General features: G+C 44.4%; 5 protein-coding genes across 5 annotated transcripts; all 5 read left to right on the forward strand.

Moving 5' to 3' along the window:
• The first annotated feature begins 3,154 nt into the window (after nucleotides 1-3,154).
• Nucleotides 3,155-4,066, forward strand: LOC138801922 (taste receptor type 2 member 39-like). Its single transcript, XM_069985019.1, has one exon. It carries the CDS (start codon nucleotides 3,155-3,157, stop codon nucleotides 4,064-4,066), a length of 912 nt encoding a protein of 303 aa, XP_069841120.1.
• A 2,446-nt stretch (nucleotides 4,067-6,512) lies between these two features.
• LOC138801924 (taste receptor type 2 member 40-like) lies at nucleotides 6,513-7,523 on the forward strand. The gene has a single exon (XM_069985020.1). The coding sequence runs from the start codon at nucleotides 6,513-6,515 to the stop codon at nucleotides 7,521-7,523; it is 1,011 nt and encodes a 336-aa protein (XP_069841121.1).
• A 3,502-nt stretch (nucleotides 7,524-11,025) lies between these two features.
• Nucleotides 11,026-13,951, forward strand: LOC138801925 (taste receptor type 2 member 41-like). The gene is made up of 3 exons (XM_069985021.1): nucleotides 11,026-11,823; nucleotides 11,916-12,014; nucleotides 13,946-13,951. The coding sequence occupies exons 1-3, from the start codon at nucleotides 11,026-11,028 to the stop codon at nucleotides 13,949-13,951; spliced, it is 903 nt and encodes a 300-aa protein (XP_069841122.1).
• Nucleotides 13,952-15,859: 1,908 nt separating this feature from the next.
• LOC138801926 (taste receptor type 2 member 116-like) lies at nucleotides 15,860-18,666 on the forward strand. The gene is made up of 2 exons (XM_069985022.1): nucleotides 15,860-16,016; nucleotides 17,936-18,666. The coding sequence occupies exons 1-2, from the start codon at nucleotides 15,860-15,862 to the stop codon at nucleotides 18,664-18,666; spliced, it is 888 nt and encodes a 295-aa protein (XP_069841123.1).
• Nucleotides 18,667-19,090: 424 nt separating this feature from the next.
• On the forward strand, nucleotides 19,091-19,984 carry LOC138801927 (taste receptor type 2 member 39-like). Its single transcript, XM_069985023.1, has one exon. It carries the CDS (start codon nucleotides 19,091-19,093, stop codon nucleotides 19,982-19,984), a length of 894 nt encoding a protein of 297 aa, XP_069841124.1.
• The last annotated feature ends 515 nt before the right edge of the window (nucleotides 19,985-20,499 follow it).

Genomic DNA, 20,499 nt, shown 5'->3' on the forward strand with positions numbered 1-20,499 from the left:
ACCCCAAACCCGGGGAGCCTGTACAACCCCATTGCATATGGTGTCCTTGGGTACGATACCAGAAGGCACCAGTCCTAGCCACAAAGCCACCATGAGAAGGGATTCTTACGCTTTATAGTTTTTCTCCCTTCTCTCAAAGTAAAGAGTAAATCTCATCAGCAGCGTCCTCCCGTGTTCTTACTGGAAAATGTGTTCTCCTTACCTCAGCATTGTGTAATGTACATTTTATTATTTATTTATCATGTCCTCTGGTCAGACGGGGACGTGGGAGACACTCAATCCTCTGTTATGCTGCGTTCACACCTACAGGATCTGCAGCTGATTCTCTGCAGCAGATTTCATTTAAATAACTGAACACAGCATCAAATCTGCTGCAGATCCTGTAGGTGTGAACGCACCCTTACAGGAAATGTCACACAAAATCATTTTACATAAATTCAAAGATAAAATAAACGGAGACAACAGCGATGACAGAGCGGCCGGTGCCATTCATATCAGTTTAGTTCCATCCTCTACAATGATCGTAAATGACCTGCATATATAAGGTGCAGGTCCGAGCTCTATCCACATTTCCATCGTCATACTCCTCCACATTTCCATCGTCATGCTCCTCCACATCTCTATCGTCATGCTCCTCCACATCTCCATCTTCCTGCTCCTCCACATCTGTATCATCCTGCTCCTCCACATCTGCATCCTCTTGCTCCATACATTTTTCCATCCCCCTGCTCCTCCACATCTCCATGGTCCTGCCCCTCCATATGTCCATGGTCCTGCTCTTCCATGTCTCCATTGTCTTGCTCTTCCATATCTCTCCGTTGCCCTGTGCCCCCACATTTCCATTGTCCTGCTCCTCCTCATCTCCCATTGTCCTGCTCCTCCTCATCTGCCATTGTCCTGCTCCTCCACATCTCCATCGCCCTGCTCCTCCACATCTCCATCGCCCTGCTCCTCCACATCTCCCATTGTCCATCTCCTACACATCTCCATTGTCCTGCTCCTCCTCATCTCCCATTGTCCTGCTTCTCCTCATCTCCCATTGTCCTGCTCCTCCTCATCTCCCATTGTCCTGCTCCTCCACATCTCCACCGCCCTGCTCCTCCACATCTCCATCGCCCTGCTCCTCCACATCTCCCATTGTCCATCTCCTACACATCTCCATTGTCCTGCTCCTCCTCATCTCCCATTGTCCTGCTCCTCCACATCTCCATCGCCCTGCTCCTCCACATCTCCATCGCCCTGCTCCTCCACATCTCCATCGCCCTGCTCCTCCACATCTCCATCGCCCTGCTCCTCCACATCTCCATCGCCCTGCTTCTCCACATCTCCATCGCCCTGCTTCTCCACATCTCCATTGCCCTGCTCCTCCATATCTCCATCGTCCTGCTCCTCCACATTTCCATCGTCCTGCTCCTCCTCATCTCCCATTGTCCTGCTCCTCCACATCTCAATCACTCTGCTCCATGCACATCTCTATTGTCCTGCTCCTCCACATCTCCATAGTCCTGCTTCTCCAGGTCTTCATTGTTCTACTTTTTATACTAATTTGTCCTGCTCCTCCTCGTCTCCCATTGTCCTGCTCCTCCACATTTCCATCGTCCTCCTCCTCCTTATCTCCCATTTTCCTGCTCTTCCACATTTCCATCGTCCTGCTCCTCCTCATCTCCCATTGTCCTGCTCCTCCACATTTCAATCGTCCTCCTCCTCCTTATCTCCCATTTTCCTGCTCTTCCACATTTCCATCGTCCTGCTCCTCCTCGTCTCCCATTGTCTATCTCCTACACATTTCCATTGTCCTGCTCCTCCTCATCTCCCATTGTCCTGCTCCTCCATATCTCCATCGTCCAGCTCCTCCACATTTCCATCGTCCTGCTCCTCCTCATCTCCCATTGTCTTGCTCCTCCACATCTCAATCACCCTGCTCCATGCACATCTCTATTGTCCTGCTCCTCCACATCTCCATAGTCCTGCTTCTCCAGGTCTTCATTGTTCTACTTTTTATACTAATTTGGGTCTTTGACTTATGGCGCCCTTGGATCCAGTAACCATGATTTATCTCAGCGTCTTTCTTCTGGAGACACTAATGGTCAATGTTTTTATCATTGTTGTCATCACTCGCTCCAATAACAGCAGAAGGCAAGATAAGAAGGTCATCGGAAAGACCCTCCTTGCTCTAGCCACCTCCAGTATATGTTTTCTTTGCATGCTACTTTGGAATAGTTCCACCGATTTATTAATTGACTGGATTTACACCACACTCTATTTGTTTTATGTCATACAATTCCTGGCTTTTTACACCAACTACTTCACCACTACTTTCAACATGTTGAAAGACATACGACTTTAACGATCAGCCGACATGAACGATGTCAGCTGATTGTTACCTCCTATTCCATGGGACAATTATTGGCCATAACGGTCAATATCGACCGAATACGGCCGATAATCGTTCCGTGGAATTGGGCCTTTAGCCTACATTCTATGTCGATGTTCTATGTCAACATTCTAATGTTGTTATGTGGAATGGTGGGGTAGTATGTGTCCAGGGCTTATATTTTGCCCCAGTCTGGTCCTGGGAGGTGGTGTGTGTAGGAATGGGGTGAGGGGGTTGTGTGTAAGGGGGTGGGATAAAGAGGTGGTGTGTGAGGTGAGAGAATGAGGTGAAGTCTGAGGGGGCAGTGTGAGAAGACGTTGTCCAAGTTATTGAAATAAATTGAAAGATTTTATGTTTTTGATGTAAAGATTTTATTCATTACTATTTATTTTACTTTAATTTTTATGTCACACAGTCTTAAAAACTTGATTAATTACAACTGGAAAACTTAGATGGGGCGAGTAATATTTGCATAGATTCTGAGAATGTGAGGTCAGGGTCCCTGGTTGCGTGTGGTGAGCACACTTAGAGTCAGTCATGTAAATCCTGGATGTCATCTAATATCCTAAGAGTTTCCATACAACTGAGGTCTACCAGAAGAAGTGCTTGGTGTAGCTGGATGGGTGAAGGCTCCGATCCTGGTCCTGTGCATCACACACCTGACACAAGACTCTTCTAATAGATTATTGGTCAATTCACTTGGGTTCCTAATAAAAAGAAAGACACCTAATTTCTAAGCAGTAGAGATGTGAGGAAAGACGAGAACCATCACCTTCAGTCATGGACCCCAACGAAGTGATATTTCATCTTTGTGTCGTAGTATTGGCAGTGGAGACCAGTGTTGGGGTTCTGTCCAGCGTCTACGTCATAGTCATCATTCTTCTTGATTTTCATAAAAAGAATAACATGAGGACTGGAAATAAGATCCGGATGGCTCTGGGACTGTCCAATGTCTGTTTTTCCGTCATAATGTTTACTAGTGTCTTCAGTCATTTCTTCTGGCCCGTGACCTCCGGAACAACCTCCTCTAACTGCATCCTATACTCATTCACCATGTACTGCATCAGCACCTGTTCATGGCTTAGTGCCAGTCTCAGCTTCTTCTATTTCATCAAGATTGTCAATATGAAGATCAGGTGTTTTGTTTGGGTAAAGGCGAACATCAGCCCCATTGTGTCCTGGTTATTACTGGTGACCCAAGTTGTGTCTTTTGGAAGTTTCTTTGCTGTATTTTTCCTTATTGTTCCTCGGCCAACAGTTAGTAATTCTACAATCTCCTCGAACAGTGCAATGACTGTCGGTGATCTCAGGCGCCAATTTGTATATATTATCATAGTTGTGACTTTTATGCCTTTACTCACCGTTTTGTTCACCACTATCACCACGGCTGTGGTTCTTAAGCAGCACCGACTAAAGATGGTGCAGAACCTGGGACCTAACATCCAGCTAGAGACCTACAACAGCGCTGTCTTTAGGATGTTACGACTGTTGTTCTTTTTCACTATGTTTTACACGGTGATGTTGATCTTTTATTTCCCTGTGTTTGTGGAGATGACCCCAGGCTTTTGGGTCTCTCTTATCATCATGTCTACATTTACCTCCGTTCAGTCCATACTTATTGCCTTTGGTAACCCAAATCTGAAGCGAGCCTGGAAAGAGGTGACTAAATGTATAAGAAGCTGTAAGCCATAATGATGGGAAGAAGAAGAAATGTCCTCTTTTTATTTTTATAATTTTTACATTATATTGTACTGTTGAATGCACAGATGGAAGAGAGAAACCAAGGGCCACAGGGTGGGCATTTGAAGGTTGAATGCGTCCACTAAGTGGCGAATCAATGGCTCAGTCTTAAATGTGAGGTTAATAGTGATAAAATGAGTAAAATTATGTAAAATGTATTAATAAAGATAACTTCCCTTATGTCCCATCAGCAGCACAATAGTGGGGATTTCTCCACCCTGCAGACTGATAACACAGATAGCTTTAAATAAGTAAGCCATACCCTAAAAGTTCCCTCAAACTCAACTACCTTACACCTTAAGGCTATGTTCATACATAGTAAGACCGGCTGTTCCGTGACTAAGTCGGGTCATGGAGCGGCCGGTCTCAAAAAAGATCATCCTGGCCGGTACTGCAGTACCGGCTGGATGATGTTTAGCCCCACAGAGTTCTGATGTGGGCGCATCCATGCGCGCTCGCATCAGAGCGCCCAACAGCACAGAACTCCCCACTGGCCGGAGCCGCTCGCTCCACAGTGTGCACTGACAGGGTTTTCTGTCAGTTGTTTGCTATGTGTATACGCTCTGGCCGGGATCCCATAGACGGCAAGGTAATGTATATCACGGACGTTGTTGCAATGTGCGTTGTGTGAACATAGCCTAAACCAGTGAGCTTCTCTGAGCTGGCTTTGGTGCACCCTGGGTGCAGTGGCCTGTACAAGCCAACCAACGGTTTATGGGCCACTGGGCCTTCAAATTGCCGCATTTTATCTTTGAAATGAGATAGCTCTTACTTTAGCTCATCTTCTCTGAACAAAGAGGTTGGGCAGTGATTTTCCATTGCGCCCAACTCCTGTCACCATCAACATCATCTATTGATGAGTGTTCAGGAGAGCCCCAGACATAATGGCCTACTAAAGTCTAAGGTGTATCGGGGCCCTTGACCCTTTTACATTAACCAATGAGCTTCCAACGATGAATATTGATTCCTATGATCAGGGATAGTTCACAGAGCCTTTAGATGGCTCAATGTATGAGCAGCCGGGTGCTTGTTCCTTCCTGAGGCCATTTAAACTCCTTATTATAGGCCGCCTGTCCCTTGTTTACACAGATTGATGTACAGGCAATAACAATGACTGCAATTGGCTGACAAACAAAGTTCTCTCATTCACCTGCTCATTTTTGTCCCTTTAACATATCGGCTGATTGTATGGAAAGAACGAAAATCCAAAAAAAAATCTAAAAGAAAGAGAGAGAGCAATTGTGCTTGAGGTTCTACAGCTCCATACATCATTCTTTTCTTCCACACTTAATCTTTCTCAGGTTCCGTCTTCTGGAAACATCCGTCAGGCCATCTCCCTTTCAAGATGACATCTGTTTAATGGCTTTAGACCTGGCCTTCTGTCTTCAAACTTATCAGATGGGATTTCTGCCCTTAGAATAAAAGAAAACCTATTGGTTTCCTATTCCTAGCCCAAAAGAGGCTGCAGAGCTTCCACAACCTACACACCCTGTGGGATAAAAGAGATTATAGCCTACAGAAAAGGCCTTTGTTTGAGCACATTGCATCAGGTCTCTTTCTAGGGGAAATCCCTCTCTGGGGGATTCCTCTTAGCAAGTCCCCACTATTGTGCTGCTGATAGGACATGAGGGGAGTTTATGTAATGTAAATGTAAATCTGTGTTCCCTTAGTCCATTAGCAGCACAAGACTCCCTTCCCACCTAAGGGCTTCTGAGATGAGTACTTGGAACAGGACCTGCTTACTCAGCCAGTCACTGGCTGGGATGAAACACTGCTGAGGCCAGTCACTGGCTGGGATGAAACACTGCTGAGGCCAGTCACTGGCTGGGATGAAACACTGCTGAGGCCAGTCACTGGCTGGGATGAAACACTGCTGAGGCCAGTCACTGGCTGGGATGAAACACTGCTGAGGCCAGTCACTGGCTGGAATAAAACATTGCTGAGGCCAGTCACTGGCTGGGATGAGACAGGGCTGCTTAAGCGATGGTCCCCGCTTCCCTGCTCTGATCAAAGGCTGGGAACCCACCTTTGTAATGCATAAGAATATACAGTACCCGGGGGTGGGGGTCACATTGGTCACATTGCTGTCAGTCTATACGCACCTGCCTGCTGAGGACTCCATGGATAATCCGCAGCTTAACACAGGTTCTCTGCATCAGTTACCATGAAAATAATGAAAGCTCTATGAACGTCAATGCAGATGATACAGATAGTAAGGAAATGTTTCTAATATTTGCATTAATCAGGGGATGAAAGAATTAGGTGATTCCACCCACTGATGTCATAGGGTAGATTATGGGGGCGGTTTATAGTATATATGATGCAAAATGAAGCTGAGATCCTGTGGAACATCTGAACATGCTGCCAGTCTGACCCTGAATCTTTGGGAAATTGTAAGATGGGTTTGGACCACCTGTACATCCCGCCATTTCTGGGGACCTTCATCATCATCCTTATGATTGAGATCTTGGCTGGAGTGTTGACCAATGTCTTCATTGTGGTTGTCAATATCCTTGACTGGCTGAGGGGACAGAGCCTGAACTCCAGTGATCAGCTGGTGGTTTCCTTGGCCCTCTCCAATTTCTGCTTCTCTTGTATCAATGCTGCCACCATCATGTGCTTCAACTTCTTCTTCCAAATTGTCTTGGTGGATTATGTTTTCTATAGCTTGTATGGGATTCTGACCTACAGCATCTTCTCCAGCTCCTGGCTCTCTGCCTGGCTCTGCTTATTCTTCTGTGTAAAAATTATCAGCTTCAAGCAAGGTTGTATGGCATGGCTGAAGGTGAACATTGCCACCGTGGTTCCATGGCTGATACTTTTATCTCAAGTTTTTTCCATTGTCTCCAGTCTCCCATTCATGTGGTCCTTCACAATAGTGTATGCATCAAATACCACCAATGAGTCTAATGAAACATCCACTTACCTCAATGAGTCCAATGGGACATCCACTTCCATCAAAGAGACCAATGGGACATCCACTTCCACCGATGAGACCAATGGGACATCCACTGTTATTGGCTATAAAATTAATGCCGTTTATAACCTGTCTTCCCTCCTCATAAATTGCTTTATACCTTTCATGATGGTGATGGCTACAACCGGCCGTATCATTGCATCTCTCTGCACACATACCCGCCACATGAAACAGAACATGGAAGATCATGGTCCAAGCCTGAAGGCCCACCAGGGCGCAGCCAGGACAATGATGTCTCTCCTTATTTTATACTTTATATTTTATTTGGTAGAACTAGGCCTTGGGTTCCTTTCCATGATGGATCCATTATACTGGGTGTGCTTTGTGCTGATCTGTTCTTTCCCTACCATACAGTCGGTCATATTTATCGCAGGCAACGCCAAGCTGAAGCAAATGTGGTTAAAAATTCTGAAGAACTGTAGAAAGAAATAGTAAGAAAGAAGAAGTATGAAGAAGTATGGGATAGGCTTTTCCCTCCTTAGATTAAGTGTTATCCAGGATTAGAAACAACACAGCTGCTTTCTTGCAAATACATTGCGCCACCCCTGTCCTCAGGTTGTGTGTGGTATTACAATTCAGCTCCATTCAGTTCTGTGGAGCTGAGCTGGGAAGTGATGGATGATGGAGGACTGGTAAATGGGCACCTGTGGGTGTCTTCTCTTATGTGTTGTATCAGATGCAGTGCTGATCCCTCCCCTGTATATATGAAGTAAAGATGTTCTAAAAACCTTTTATGCAGCACTAGAGTTATTTTACCTATATACAGAAGGAACGCCTTCAGGGACAGAAAGTAATATACCCTACATAAGTTACCCTACACAGGTGACCCTACCCAGGTGACCCTACACAGATAACCCTACACAGGTGACCATACACAGGCGACCCTACCCAGGTGACCATACACAGATTACCATACACAGGTGACCCTACACAGATTACCATACACAGGTGACCCTACACAGATGACCATACACAGATAACCCTACACAGATTACCATACACAGGTGACCCTACACAGATTACCATACACAGGTGACCCTACACAGATTACCATACACAGGTGACCCTACACAGATTACCATACACAGATAACCCTACACAGATTACCATACACAGATTACACTACCCAGGTGACCCTACACAGATTACTGTACACAGGTGACCCTACACAGATTACCCTACCCAGGTGACCCTACACAGATTACCCTACCCAGGTGACCCTACACAGATTACCGTACACAGGTGACCCTACACAGATAACCCTACAGATTACAGTTTATAAAATGGCTTAATCTACAGCTGATTCTCCTCTCTACCATTACAGAACAGTCCCAGTGCCTTGAATTCCCACTTATTGAGGCTTCACTTTGCCAGTTCATCAGTAGGAACTTTTCTCAACAGAAAGAAAAGGAAAGTGAAACCAATTGTCCATTAGGTTTTAGTGTCTTAGATCACTAATAGATAGTATAGATAAAGCATAGATAAAGCGTGATAGGAAAGAAACCTACAGCTGCACTAGTGGGGTTTGAGTGGGTGGAGGATCATGGGGGGGGAGGATTATGGGTAAAGACTTATGGGGTGGAAGGTTGAAGGGCAGAGGATCACATGGTGAAGGTTTGTAGGTGGGAGGATTATAGGATGGAGTATTGTAGGGGGGAGGATCACAAGGTGGAGGATCACAGGGTAAAATATTGTGGGTGGAGGATCACAAGGCGGAGGATTATGGGGTGTAAAATAATGGGGTGGAGGATCATGGAGTGGAGGATGACAAGGGGGGGATCTCAAGGTGGAGAATCATGGGGTGAAGGATGACAAGGGGGATATCAAGTTTAAGGATCATGGGATAGAGGATCTCAAGGTGGAGGATCATGGGGTAGAGGATCTCAAGGTGGAGGATCATGGGGTAGAGGATCTCAAGGTGGAGGATCATGGGGTAGAGGATCTCAAGGTGGAGGATCATGGGGTAGAGGATCTCAAGGTGGAGGATCATGGGGTAGAGGATCTCAAGGTGGAGGATCATGGGGTAGAGGATCTCAAGGTGGAGGATCATGGGGTAGAGGATCTCAAGGTGGAGGATCATGGGGTAGAGGATCTCAAGGTGGAGGATCATGGGGTAGAGGATCTCAAGGTGGAGGATCATGGGGTAGAGGATCTCAAGGTGGAGGATCTTAAGGTGGAGGATCATGGGGTGGAGAATCATGGGGTAGAGGATCTTAAGGTGGAGGATTACAGCACTGCAGAGTAAGAGAATGAGATGTTGGTAACACCAGACCGACTAAAAGGACTTCCATAGACATGCAGAGCAACCTGGTAATAGTACTAGTTATATACAATGATGTGTATATATGTGAAGTGCTTATAGTACTATGAACCATCAATGCCTGGGGATAGTAGATACACAGTAATAATGTACCAGAATCAGTAGTGATGTATAATAACCAGCATTATATACAGTATATATCACGTGTGCAGGATTGAGCAGCAATTCTCCCAATCCTGATGGGTTTTCTGTAGAGCTTTATTACTCATGGGTGCCCCACATTTATAAATGGTGTTTGAACATGCTCTTATGTAGGTACCCGTCTACCCTCCTTCTATGATGCCCTCTCTAACCCGAGAAGGACCCACTGCACTGCGTCCCATACGAGCTAATATCTCTAGTAATCATCGATTATAGTATTTTATATACATTTATATTGGCCACTCGACTTAACCGAGTCACAGTGACATTGATAGCTCCTGTTCAGACAGGCTACATGCTGGGGAAACCATCTCAGCTAAGGTCAGATGTGAGCAATCTGAGGTACAGGATGGCCCCCACCCTGCACGACAACCATTGGAAAGCACTGAAGCATTCGACCGCTTGCATAGATTCGCCTTTGGCTGCAGTTCTGTCATTGGGAATTTCAAGGTGTAATAAGCCAAATTTGGGTCAATTTTGGCATTCTTGGATCCAAATAGAAACTTTTGTCTGAATTGGCTGAAAACAAAACAAATTTCCAAAATTCTCTCATCTTTATCCCTGTGTTTTTTAAGCCGATTCCTGATCCCCCAGCCTTCGTGCATCTTCCCATCTTCCCACATTGGTCTCATACCTGGTTGTTCCTCACTCCACCTCCAGAAATGGCTACAGTTTAGTAGGACTGAGCTAACTCGAACAGCAAAGGTCGAGTTTGTACCCGAATCCACATGTTCACGGAAACTAATGGATGAACCAACAGTCATGTGTCTGTTTGTGTATCTGTTCATTATTCTGCAATAAAGTTGGCTGAAAGGCTGATAAGATGACGGCTCAGTAGCCACTCAGCAAACATCAATGCGTCATCATTGTCCCGGCAGGACAGCCAGATGGGACACGTGACCCTGGTGTATAATATTGCCGGCCACGCATCCGGCTGCCATTCTGCTGCTGATTAGTGTAGGGAGAAGCTGGCGCTGTAGGCAGGGAGAGAGGTAGGCTGAAAAACAACTTTTTTTTTCCTTATTATTTAAACCCAAATATCTACGGGTCCAATCATCACCATTGTATATGGGGGTTTCCACTCCTAATAAATGATTCCCTTCCCACCCAAGTCGGCTCTTCCACCATGTCAGCCAATCAAATTTATATTTCTTGTCACCACTAACATCCAAACTCCTGATACGGCAGCGGTAAGTATGATACAAGGCTGACATATACAGATGAGAAATGGTACTGGATGGGGGTCGTGCACAAGTCTCGTAACTACACGGCTACCAAACCCTTCCATACACCATTCAAATAACATGCAAGTTTCAATGACGTCTAGGAGAGCGGATTTAATGAGAAACAAATGAAGTAAAATTTGACAAGCAAAATTTTTTTAAGCAAAAAGGCTTAAAAAAAAAAATCAATCCATGAAACGGGGCCACTTTGCTTTTTGTGTCCGATTTATTCTGAAAGGAAACCACTGACATGGAGACAGGATACCTTTTATTCTTCTTAGTTAACGTTATAGTCTCATGTTTTGGGATAAACCTCAACCTGTTCATCTCAGTGGTCAGCTACAAGACTTGGCTCAGTCATGGACTCCACCAGCCCCAAGGTCTCCTGCTCTTCTGTATTGGATTGTCCAGTGCTATATTGGAAGGCTATCAGCATTGTTTTGCCATAGTATCTTGTATGTGGCCTGCTGGGTTCTCATCCCTCAATGTCTGTACAGTTTTCCTGCATTGTGTTTTCACCTTCTGCATCTTCTTCACTACGTGTCAGATCTCGTGGCTGTGTAGCTTCTACTGTATTAAGCTTGTCTCCTTCCAGAACCGCTTCATTGTGGTCCTGAAGTCAAGGCTACCATCTATTCTTCCCTGGATAATAGCCGGCACTGTGGTGGTCTCCGCTATGGTGATGTTCTTAATGTTTGCTATCCTCTACATCTCAGCCCCTATAGAGAACATCACTAATAGCACTTATTACTGCCGGAGGATCAATGAAACCTACACTGACTATTTACTGTTCTTTACAGAGAGATACAACATTGTGACATCTCTGCCGTTCTCCCTCACCCTGGTGTCTCTGAGTTGTACGGTCTGGACTCTGATCCGGCACATACGGAGGGTGCGGGGAACATTGAGCTTGGACAGATCCCACCTGGAGGCTCATATTGATGCAATCAAAACCATGATCCTGCTGCTGGTCCTCAACTCCTCATATTATATATCTAAGTTGTTGATGGACGGGAATCTGTCAACCTTTACAAATTGGGTTTCTTTGGTAGTATACTACTTATTCTACCCTCTCCAGGCTCTTACTTTAATCTGCAGAACAAAGAAACTTTACAGTCACTTTATCTCTTGTCTTTATAGAAGAAGCTCAGAGAATATGTGACTGTGATACCTGCAAATTTTTTTAAAATTTTCCTATCTGTTGGAGCCTGCAAGAGAATAGGCTTAAAAATCCTACAGGTACGTGGTCTAATCTGAAGCAAATCGGGGACAGAATTCCTAGAAGTGTCGCATACTGCATTGTAGGTGTATTACAATGCAGACTTTAGCTCTTCCGGGAGTTCAGTCCCCGGGTTGCATCAGAAGAGACCATGTACCTGCATTGTTTTCAATGGGGCCGTTACTTGCGTCGAGCCCTCAAGTGTTGAAAAATACTCGCCTCGTGTAATAAGCATTTGAGTATTTTGATGCTCGCTCATCTCTAATAGGTTGGCTTCAAGGGAAACTTACACAGAATGTTCCCATAGTGCACAGGGCGCTGAGAATGAGGGTAGTTTCTGACCATCATCCTCAATGACATTTTCACTAAATATTGACTAATCAATATGTTAACTATATGGTTTGGTGGACTGGTGGGGGTAAGGGGATTACAGCCTTTAGTGTTCAATCTCTCCCACCTCATGAATATTCGTTCACACTTGCAGTGGCGAGAGTGACATCACCACAGAGCCCCGCCTTTTTATTTATGGAAAGTGAGTGGTCCCTCCTCCATCGCACTATATTGTCCAATTTACATATTAATTTGTCAATATATAGCAAAAACGGCTCTGATGATGACGGTAAAAAATTGCCTTCATCCTCAGTGTCCCCAGTAGAGATGGTCAGAACCGAGTTCGGTTCGGGTTCGTACGAACCTAAACTCTCGGAAATGATTCCCGCTGTCTGCCCGCTCCATGGAGAGGGTGGTTACAGCAGGAGGACTGCCTGGAAAACTGGGATACAGCCATAGCCATAGGCTGTATCCCAGTTTTCCAGGCGGTCCTCCCTCTGTATCCACCCGCTGCACGGAGCGGGCAGACAGCGGGAATCTGATGCCGTGCGTTCGGGTTCATACGAACCTGAACCTCGGCAGTTTCAGACCATCCCTAGTCCCCAGCCCTAGGGGAACTTATATCCTGCTCTAAATTTCCCTTAAAAAAAAGAAAAATGATAGGCCAACCACTAAATAGGCTATGGATATATGATGAGTGGGGTGCTGATCAGCTGTCCAGCACCCGCAGTACAGTGAGAGGAGAGCTGGAAGCCGTTGGCTCCATACTTGGTGGTATCCTTGGTTCCAGAGTACCGCAGTCTCGACTCCTGGTGAAGTGAATTTGGGAAGACAGAAAAAAAAAAAAGGAAAAACTGCCCCCCCAACTGCCCAAAAAATTCCCACAAAAATAATGAGTCTCTTGGTTACTATTTGCAAACAGCGTAAACTGCCTCACCACAATAAGGTGGAAGAGTCTGCACTACAGTGAGAGTAGGGCTGGAAGCCATTGGCTCCATACTTGGTGGTATCAGTGGTGCTGGAGTACTGCAGTCTCGGCTCCTGGTGAAGTGAATTGGGGCAGAGTCTGCAGTACAGTGAGAGTAGGGCTGGAAGCCATTGGCTCCATACTTGGTGGTATCAGTGGTGCTGGAGTACTGCAGTCTCGGCTCCTGGTGAAGTAATTGGTAGAATAGTCTGCAGTACAGTGAGAGAAGGGCTGGAAGCCATTGGCTCCATACTTGGTGGTATCGGTGGTGCTGGAGTACTGCAGTCTCGGCTCCTGGTGAAGTGAATTGGGGCAGAGTCTGCAGTAATCCAACACTGATTAAAAGCTGATTAGAGGGGATGCAGGGAACAAGCACCCCACCAATCATTTGTGTTTATCCTGAAAGACAGCTTGTAATGAATGGTGACATTTTGGATTGTGTCCATCCGATAGAGATGCAGTGCAAGGGCCGCCCTTCCAGGAATACAATCTCTTCTCCTCTTGTCTCATCCAAGGTAACAAAGATCAACACAACGTGAGCAACAAGACTGAGAAAGAGAACAAATGGGAGATTTCCCCAAGTCTCATCGGTCCCTTTGTGGTTGAACAGCGGACATTCTTATATGAGTATATGTATGTCGGTTATTCCGTTAGGCGTGACTACTGCTTTTACGTGCTTCTTCCATTAGATGTAACTTGTGTTTTATTAAAACTTGTTCAGAGAACAATAAAAAAAAAAGACTTGCGTGTCCAGATTTTCTTCCCATGCAGGGGGGCTGCCCATGCGAAACATCGTAGTAAGTGTAAAAATTTACAGATGGTATCTTTGTGCCGTACTAAAGGGTGTGATTGAAACCAATGATTTAGGCCACTATTACACAGCGGTATTAACCCCTTAAGGACTGGGCCTGATATGGCCTTAAGGATAGAGACAAGTGTTATGAATATGACCAGTGTCACTTATTCATTAATAACTTCGGGATGCTTTTACCTATCCGGCTGATTCTGAGATTGTTTTCTCGTGACATATTGTACTTCACATTTCTGGTAAATTGCAGTCAAAACCCAAAATAACGTGAAAAATTGTGAAAAAATGCATTTTTCCAACTTTGAAACTTTTCTGCTTATACAGAAAGTGGTTATATCACATAAATTATATATTAAATAGCATTAGCAACATGTCATCTTTATGTTGGCGGCATTTATGAAACTATATTTCATTTTTTTAGACAATAGGAAGCTTAAAACATTAGCAGCAATTTTCCAAATTTTCAGTAAAATTTCAAAATCAGATATTTTTAGGGACCTGTTCAGGTAATCAAAGTGCATTTGAGGGGACAGTGTGTAAGAAAGCCCCACAAAGCACCCCATTATAGAAACTGCACCCCCCACACTCTGCAAAAGCATATCCAGAAAGTTTTTTTAACCCTTTAGGAGAGTCACAGAAATAAAAGCTAAGTGTATAAGAAATTTGAAAATCTTAATTTTCTGTGCAGATATTTTATTGTAATCCAATATTTTTCATAATTATAAACTTATTACCAGAGAAATGCACCCCAATATTGATTGTCCCGTTTCTGCAGTTTATAGAAATACCCCATATGTGGCCCTATTGCGCTATTTGACGCAACCACAAGCCTCAGATATAAGGGAGCGCCTAGTGCATTTCAATGGCTCCATTATATTTGGTCATTTTTGACTGTACCACTTCAGGTTGGCAGAGGCTCTGGGGTGCCAAAACCTAAAAAACACCCCTAAAGGGACACCATTTAGAAAACTACACCCCTCAAGGAATGTAACAAGGGGTGCAGTGAGCATCTGGACCCCACAGGTGCTTCACAGATTTTCCGAACAATATGGCTTGAAAAAAGAAGAATAAAATTTTTTACACTAAAATGTTGTTCTATCCTTCAATTTTTCATTTTTACAAGGGGATAAAAGAAAAAAAAACACCAAACGTGTAGCGCAGTTTCTCTCGAGTACGGAAATACCCCACATGTGACGATAAAGTGCCAAGCGGGCGCAGGATGAGCCTCCAAAGGGAAGGAGCGCCAATTCTGGATGATGAGGATGATGAGGATGAATGGAGGAAAGAAGGATCCCCCCATTCATCCTCACTGGCTGTTTCGGTGTCGGAGGCAATAATAGCGTATGCGTCCGCCACCGAAAACACCCTGGGGGCCATTTTTAAATGGGGATTAGTATATGGGGTATGTAAATGTGTAATGTGTGTAGTGTAAAACTTTATTTTGTTCAGTGTGGTGTAGTGTAGTGTTTTTTACGTTTTTTTTTAACAGTAAGGAAAAAAAAAAACCTACGCCAAGAAAGTAGTTGCTGATAAATGCCGCACTTATGTGCGGCAGTTATCAACAGACAGTGGCGGTAGGATATAGGGGGAAAAAACGCCCCTACGCCAAAAGAGGAGTTGCTGATCAGCGGCGCACTTATGTGCGATGCTGGTCAGTACTCAGCGGCGTTAGGGCGCATAAAAAGAAAAAAATTGGGGGAATTTTTTTTTTTTTAATCCAAAGCAACTGATCAGTGAATAATATTTACTGATCAGCCGCTATGGGCAGTAGAGAGAAGATTGCCGGAGTCCGCCGAAGCCCGCAGAGCCGAACATTTCCGAGGATTTCCGAAGACCCGAACGAACCTGGAAGAAGCGCCGACCGAAGACACGAGGACGCCGCGGACCGCCAACCGTCGCTCCGGACGCCGGGATCAGGTGAGTATAGTACACCTACACTATACACACCTTTTCTGCACCCCTCAGCTACCTAGCTGAGGGGTGCAGAACCCGGCAATACTGTTTTTTTTACAGTATAATCGCCGTGATGGGCCGGCCGGTACTGGCCAGCCCATCACGGCGATCGTGGGGGTGGCATCGGCGACATCTTTTCGGAGGTCACTAATGGCGATTGGAGCTGTCTTGGACAGCACCAATCGCCATTGCTTTCCGAGTCACCGGGTCACCGATGACCCGGAAAGCTGAATTAAGCTGCTATATGCTGATCTGTATTGATCACACAGCAATCGGGGAAACATCAGGCGTAAATGTACGCCCGTTTGCGCTAAGTACCAGGGCGCTTAGCGTACATTTACGCCCAATGTCGTTAAGGGGTTAAAGAGTCACTGTCGTATTTTTTTTTTGCAGAAAACAATAGTCCTGGCGATTTTAATAAACTTTGTATTTGGGTTTATTAGCCAAATCTGCCATTATCTGCATTTAAAAAGCTGCTCTATAGAGAGGGGAGGGGGGAGGAGGGAGTTAGCCGCAGCAGAAAGCAGATAACAGAGGATTACAGGCAGGAGCTGGGTGACAGCTGTAATCAGAGCTCAGAGAGGTCAGTGGTGACTGTCAGAGGAGATAAAGGGTGAGGTATTTGTAGATTAACTCTTTGTTGTCCTGTTTTGGTCTTTTCTTTAGCTCTCTCCATAGGAGAACAATGAAGACAGGGGGGAGAGCTTCAAACTGCTTTTTCATGATAAAAATGCATTTTTCGGCTAATAAACCCAATGACAAAGTTTCTTAAAATCGCCTGGACTATTGATTTCTGCATAAAAAAAAAAAAAAAATTTCACGACAGTGACACTTTAAATAAAAGATATTGATCATATTATGGAGGTGCAGACCTAATTTTTGCAGATCATTTTTTGGTGTATACATCGGGCTACTTTCCTACGTTCAGCATGTTTATCAGAACTGCAGGGAACTCGCTGGGCAGTGGATGCACACTTAAAATAAAATGGGTCTATTGCCACGTCTGTTTACTCACTGCCACAGCAATCAGCTGCTGTTCTCCTATCCTAGGAACAGAGGATATTAGGCTGATTACCAAATTATGTGCATGTTACTGTAGGATATACAATGTGCAGCCCGGAGGGTTGTACAGATCATGTACAGTATTTCCAGTTGGACAATGTCCTTCGATTGGAGGATTGGGATTATTTGAGGACTAGAAATGTGACATAGGTGGCCATGATCTCCGGCTGTATAATCTGCTGCAACAATAAAAACATGAGGTCCTGTCTGTCAGCTATGTGGGACGGTGCAGACGTGAAGAGAGGCTCCATACGTGGCTACCTTTACACCGAACAAGGAAGAAGACATTATCTTGACCACATCAAAACATTTTTTGGTTGAATTTATTTTTCATGGCTTATTTTGCCCATGTGCTGTATAACCAAAACCTTTCTGATGGAATAAGAACTGGAGGACACGTGATCCCTCATGACAGATGTCTGGTGACTTGGGTCAGTATTTCCATACATCAGGTGCCTCCACATTTACATGAGAGTTCTGCATTGTGACTGTAGTTTGAATTTATTCAAAGATTGTCCATTAGAAGAAGTCCTCTCTCCATCCCTACCCCAGTATAAGAGCAAGGGCGGCTGAAGACCAGCACTTCTGATCCCAAGCTGGATGGTGGATAACCCTCACATCTACTGACATGGGTTCTACTAATCTTGAGGCTTTTCTCTTTATCGTATTTCTCGAGGTCACCATTGGCCTGTCCTCCAGTGTATTCACAATTATTTGTCTCTGTGTTTCTGCCACAAAAACGAGAAGGATTTCCACCCTTAACAAGCTATTGATGGCTCTGAGTGTTTCTAACATGTGCTTCCTCTTTACTATGTCTACAGACATGCTTATCACATACGTGTGGCCATATTTACGTGAGATAACATATGTTACCTATTCCTTCTACTGCTTGTCCTTGTACAGCATCACCTGTACCATGTGGCTCACCTTTACTCTTTCCTTCTTCTACTTCCTGAAGATCATACCTTCCCAGCCCGGGATTTTGACAAAGCTTAAAAACATGTCGAACACAATGTCCGGGGGTCTGTTATTGGTGGCAGAGGTCGTGTCTCTGGTCGGAGGTTTTCTGTCAATTCTTATTACACATCAAAATTTTATTAAAAATAACTCAACTGGAAGCCGAATAGAAGAAATGGAGATCTCAGGAACAGTCACAAAAACATTCAATAATATAGTCATGGCTCTCAATTTTCTGCCATTCCTCATATCAATAGTGACCACAGTTGTCAGCGCTTCTCTCCTCAAACACTATGATGGTCAGATGAAGAAGAATATCGGGAATCTCAATGCCAATGTGAAGGATTATCGGACTGCCATCCACACCATGACCGCTCTCCTAATGTTCTACACAATCACTTTGCTTATAGTGATCATTGTTACACTGAACATACTGGATGAAAGAACCTGGGGCTACTGCATATGTGTGACCTTGCTGCTTTCATTTCCCGCAGTCCAGTCGTCTCTTCTTATCAATGCTAATCCCAAACTGAATGAAGAACTAAGGAAGCTAGTCACCATTATTACTTCCACTTGTCCAATGGTTAGAGGATAGATGTGATAGAGGTGGCCATGATCTCCAGTTATATAATCATCTGCAACAATAAAAACATGAGGTCCTGTCTGTCGGCTATCTGGGACGGCACAGACTTCATACATTGTTGCCTGTACAATGTACAAAGAAGCCAGGTGGTTATCTCGGCCACATAGAGGCATCATTCTGTTTTTTTTCCTTGTAAAATTTGGAGGACATGTGGGCATACGATTAGTATTTCCATATATCAGGTGTATCCACATTTACATGACACATGAGAGTTCTGCATTGTTTCTGACCTGAAGTTTGAATCTATTCAAAGATCGTCCATTAGAAGAAGTCATCACTCCAGGTCCATCCTATCCACAATAAAAGGACAATGGTGGCTGATGCCCAACACTTCTGATCCTAAGCTGGGTGGTGGACAATCTTCACGTCTCTTGACATGAGTTCTCCTAATAGTAAGGCTTTTCTTGCTGTCTTACTTCTTGAGACCATCACGGGTTTGTCCTCCAGCATCTTCATAATCATTTGTCTCTATGATCCTGCCACTAAGTGTCAAAGATTTTCCACCCTTAACAGGATTTTGATGGCTCTGAGTGCTTCTAACATGTCCTTCCTCTTTACTATGTCTACACACTTCCTCCTTTTAGCCGTGTGGCCTAAGTTTTACAATATGCTGTATGTTTTTTATCCCATCTGCTATTTGACCTTGTACAGCATAACATCCACTTGTTGGCTGACCTCAGCTCTTTCCATCTTCTACTTCTTGAAAATCATCCCTTCCCAGTCTGGGATCCTGACAAAGCTTAAGAACATGTTGGACACGATGACCGGAGGGTTGTTATTGGTGCCAGAAGTTGTGTCTTTCAGTGGAAGTTTTCTGTCTTTACTTATTTCAAATCCAAATTCTTTTCAAACTAACGCAACAAAAACTGAAACAGAAGACTTGATGGTGAGGAAGGTAAGCTTCAATGGTATAGTCATGGCTCTCAATTTTCTGCCATTCATCATTGCAATAGTGACCACAGTCATCAGCGCTTCTCTCCTCAAACACTATGATGGTCAGATGAAGAAGAAGATTGGGCATCTCAATGCCAAAGTGAAGGATTATCGCACTGCCGTCCACACCATGAGCGCTCTCCTAATGTTCTATACATCCATGTTCCTTATACTTATCTTTTTCTTGCTGAAGGCAACAGATACCACAACCTGGGGCTACTGGATATGTGTGATGTTGCTGTTTTCACATCCCACAGTCCAGTCGGCCATCCTTATCCATGGGAATCCCAATCTGAAGGAAGAACTTAGAAAGTTATTCACCATTATAACCCAGTAAATAGCCTTGGGTCAGTAGAGATCGCTCCCATTAGAATGCGTTTCATACCAGACATTATATTCTCTGTTGTGTAGTGTCATGTGATATACTCTATCTATCACAACTAATTATTGACATTGATCAGATCTTCAAACTGGAAGAGATTTAAGATCCCTACAGAAGACGACACCAGTTCAGCTTCACCCTTAAGTAGAATGTAAATTTGCTTTCCCCTTGATAAGTAAAAGAAAACTCTTCATTGATGGGATTGCTGACTGTAGATTAAATATTCTTGGGTATCACATAACCAAAGTCTGGGGTTATTCTTATGTTTTCAGGTTCTTTATTCCTAAATAGGGGGCTGTAATTCCAGCAGGAACCTCAGAGTTATTCGGTACATTGATGCTACTGATCCAGCCTGAAGGTCGATGCTTGCTATACAACCAACTATGATGTATACTCACTGTAAAGGTCTTATAGGAAGCAGTCCCTGGTGTGGATGAAGAACTTTTATATAGTGGGGTGGAAATAATGTT

Source organism: Dendropsophus ebraccatus, chromosome 9, assembly GCF_027789765.1.
Source record: "Dendropsophus ebraccatus isolate aDenEbr1 chromosome 9, aDenEbr1.pat, whole genome shotgun sequence".
Classification (NCBI taxonomy): Eukaryota; Metazoa; Chordata; class Amphibia; order Anura; family Hylidae; genus Dendropsophus; species Dendropsophus ebraccatus.

Coding starts and splice junctions, on each gene's coding strand:
- LOC138801922 (XM_069985019.1), top strand. CDS start 3,155: ATGGACCCCAACGAAGTGATATTTCATCTTTGTGTCGTAGTATTGGCA.
- LOC138801924 (XM_069985020.1), top strand. CDS start 6,513: ATGGGTTTGGACCACCTGTACATCCCGCCATTTCTGGGGACCTTCATC.
- LOC138801925 (XM_069985021.1), top strand. CDS start 11,026: ATGGAGACAGGATACCTTTTATTCTTCTTAGTTAACGTTATAGTCTCA. Junction 11,824..11,915: donor TTACAAATTGGGTTTCTTTG/GTAGTATACTAC, acceptor TTGTCTTTATAG/AAGAAGCTCAGAGAATATGT.
- LOC138801926 (XM_069985022.1), top strand. CDS start 15,860: ATGGGCAGTAGAGAGAAGATTGCCGGAGTCCGCCGAAGCCCGCAGAGC. Junction 16,017..17,935: donor GCTCCGGACGCCGGGATCAG/GTGAGTATAGTA, acceptor CTATGTCTACAG/ACATGCTTATCACATACGTG.
- LOC138801927 (XM_069985023.1), top strand. CDS start 19,091: ATGAGTTCTCCTAATAGTAAGGCTTTTCTTGCTGTCTTACTTCTTGAG.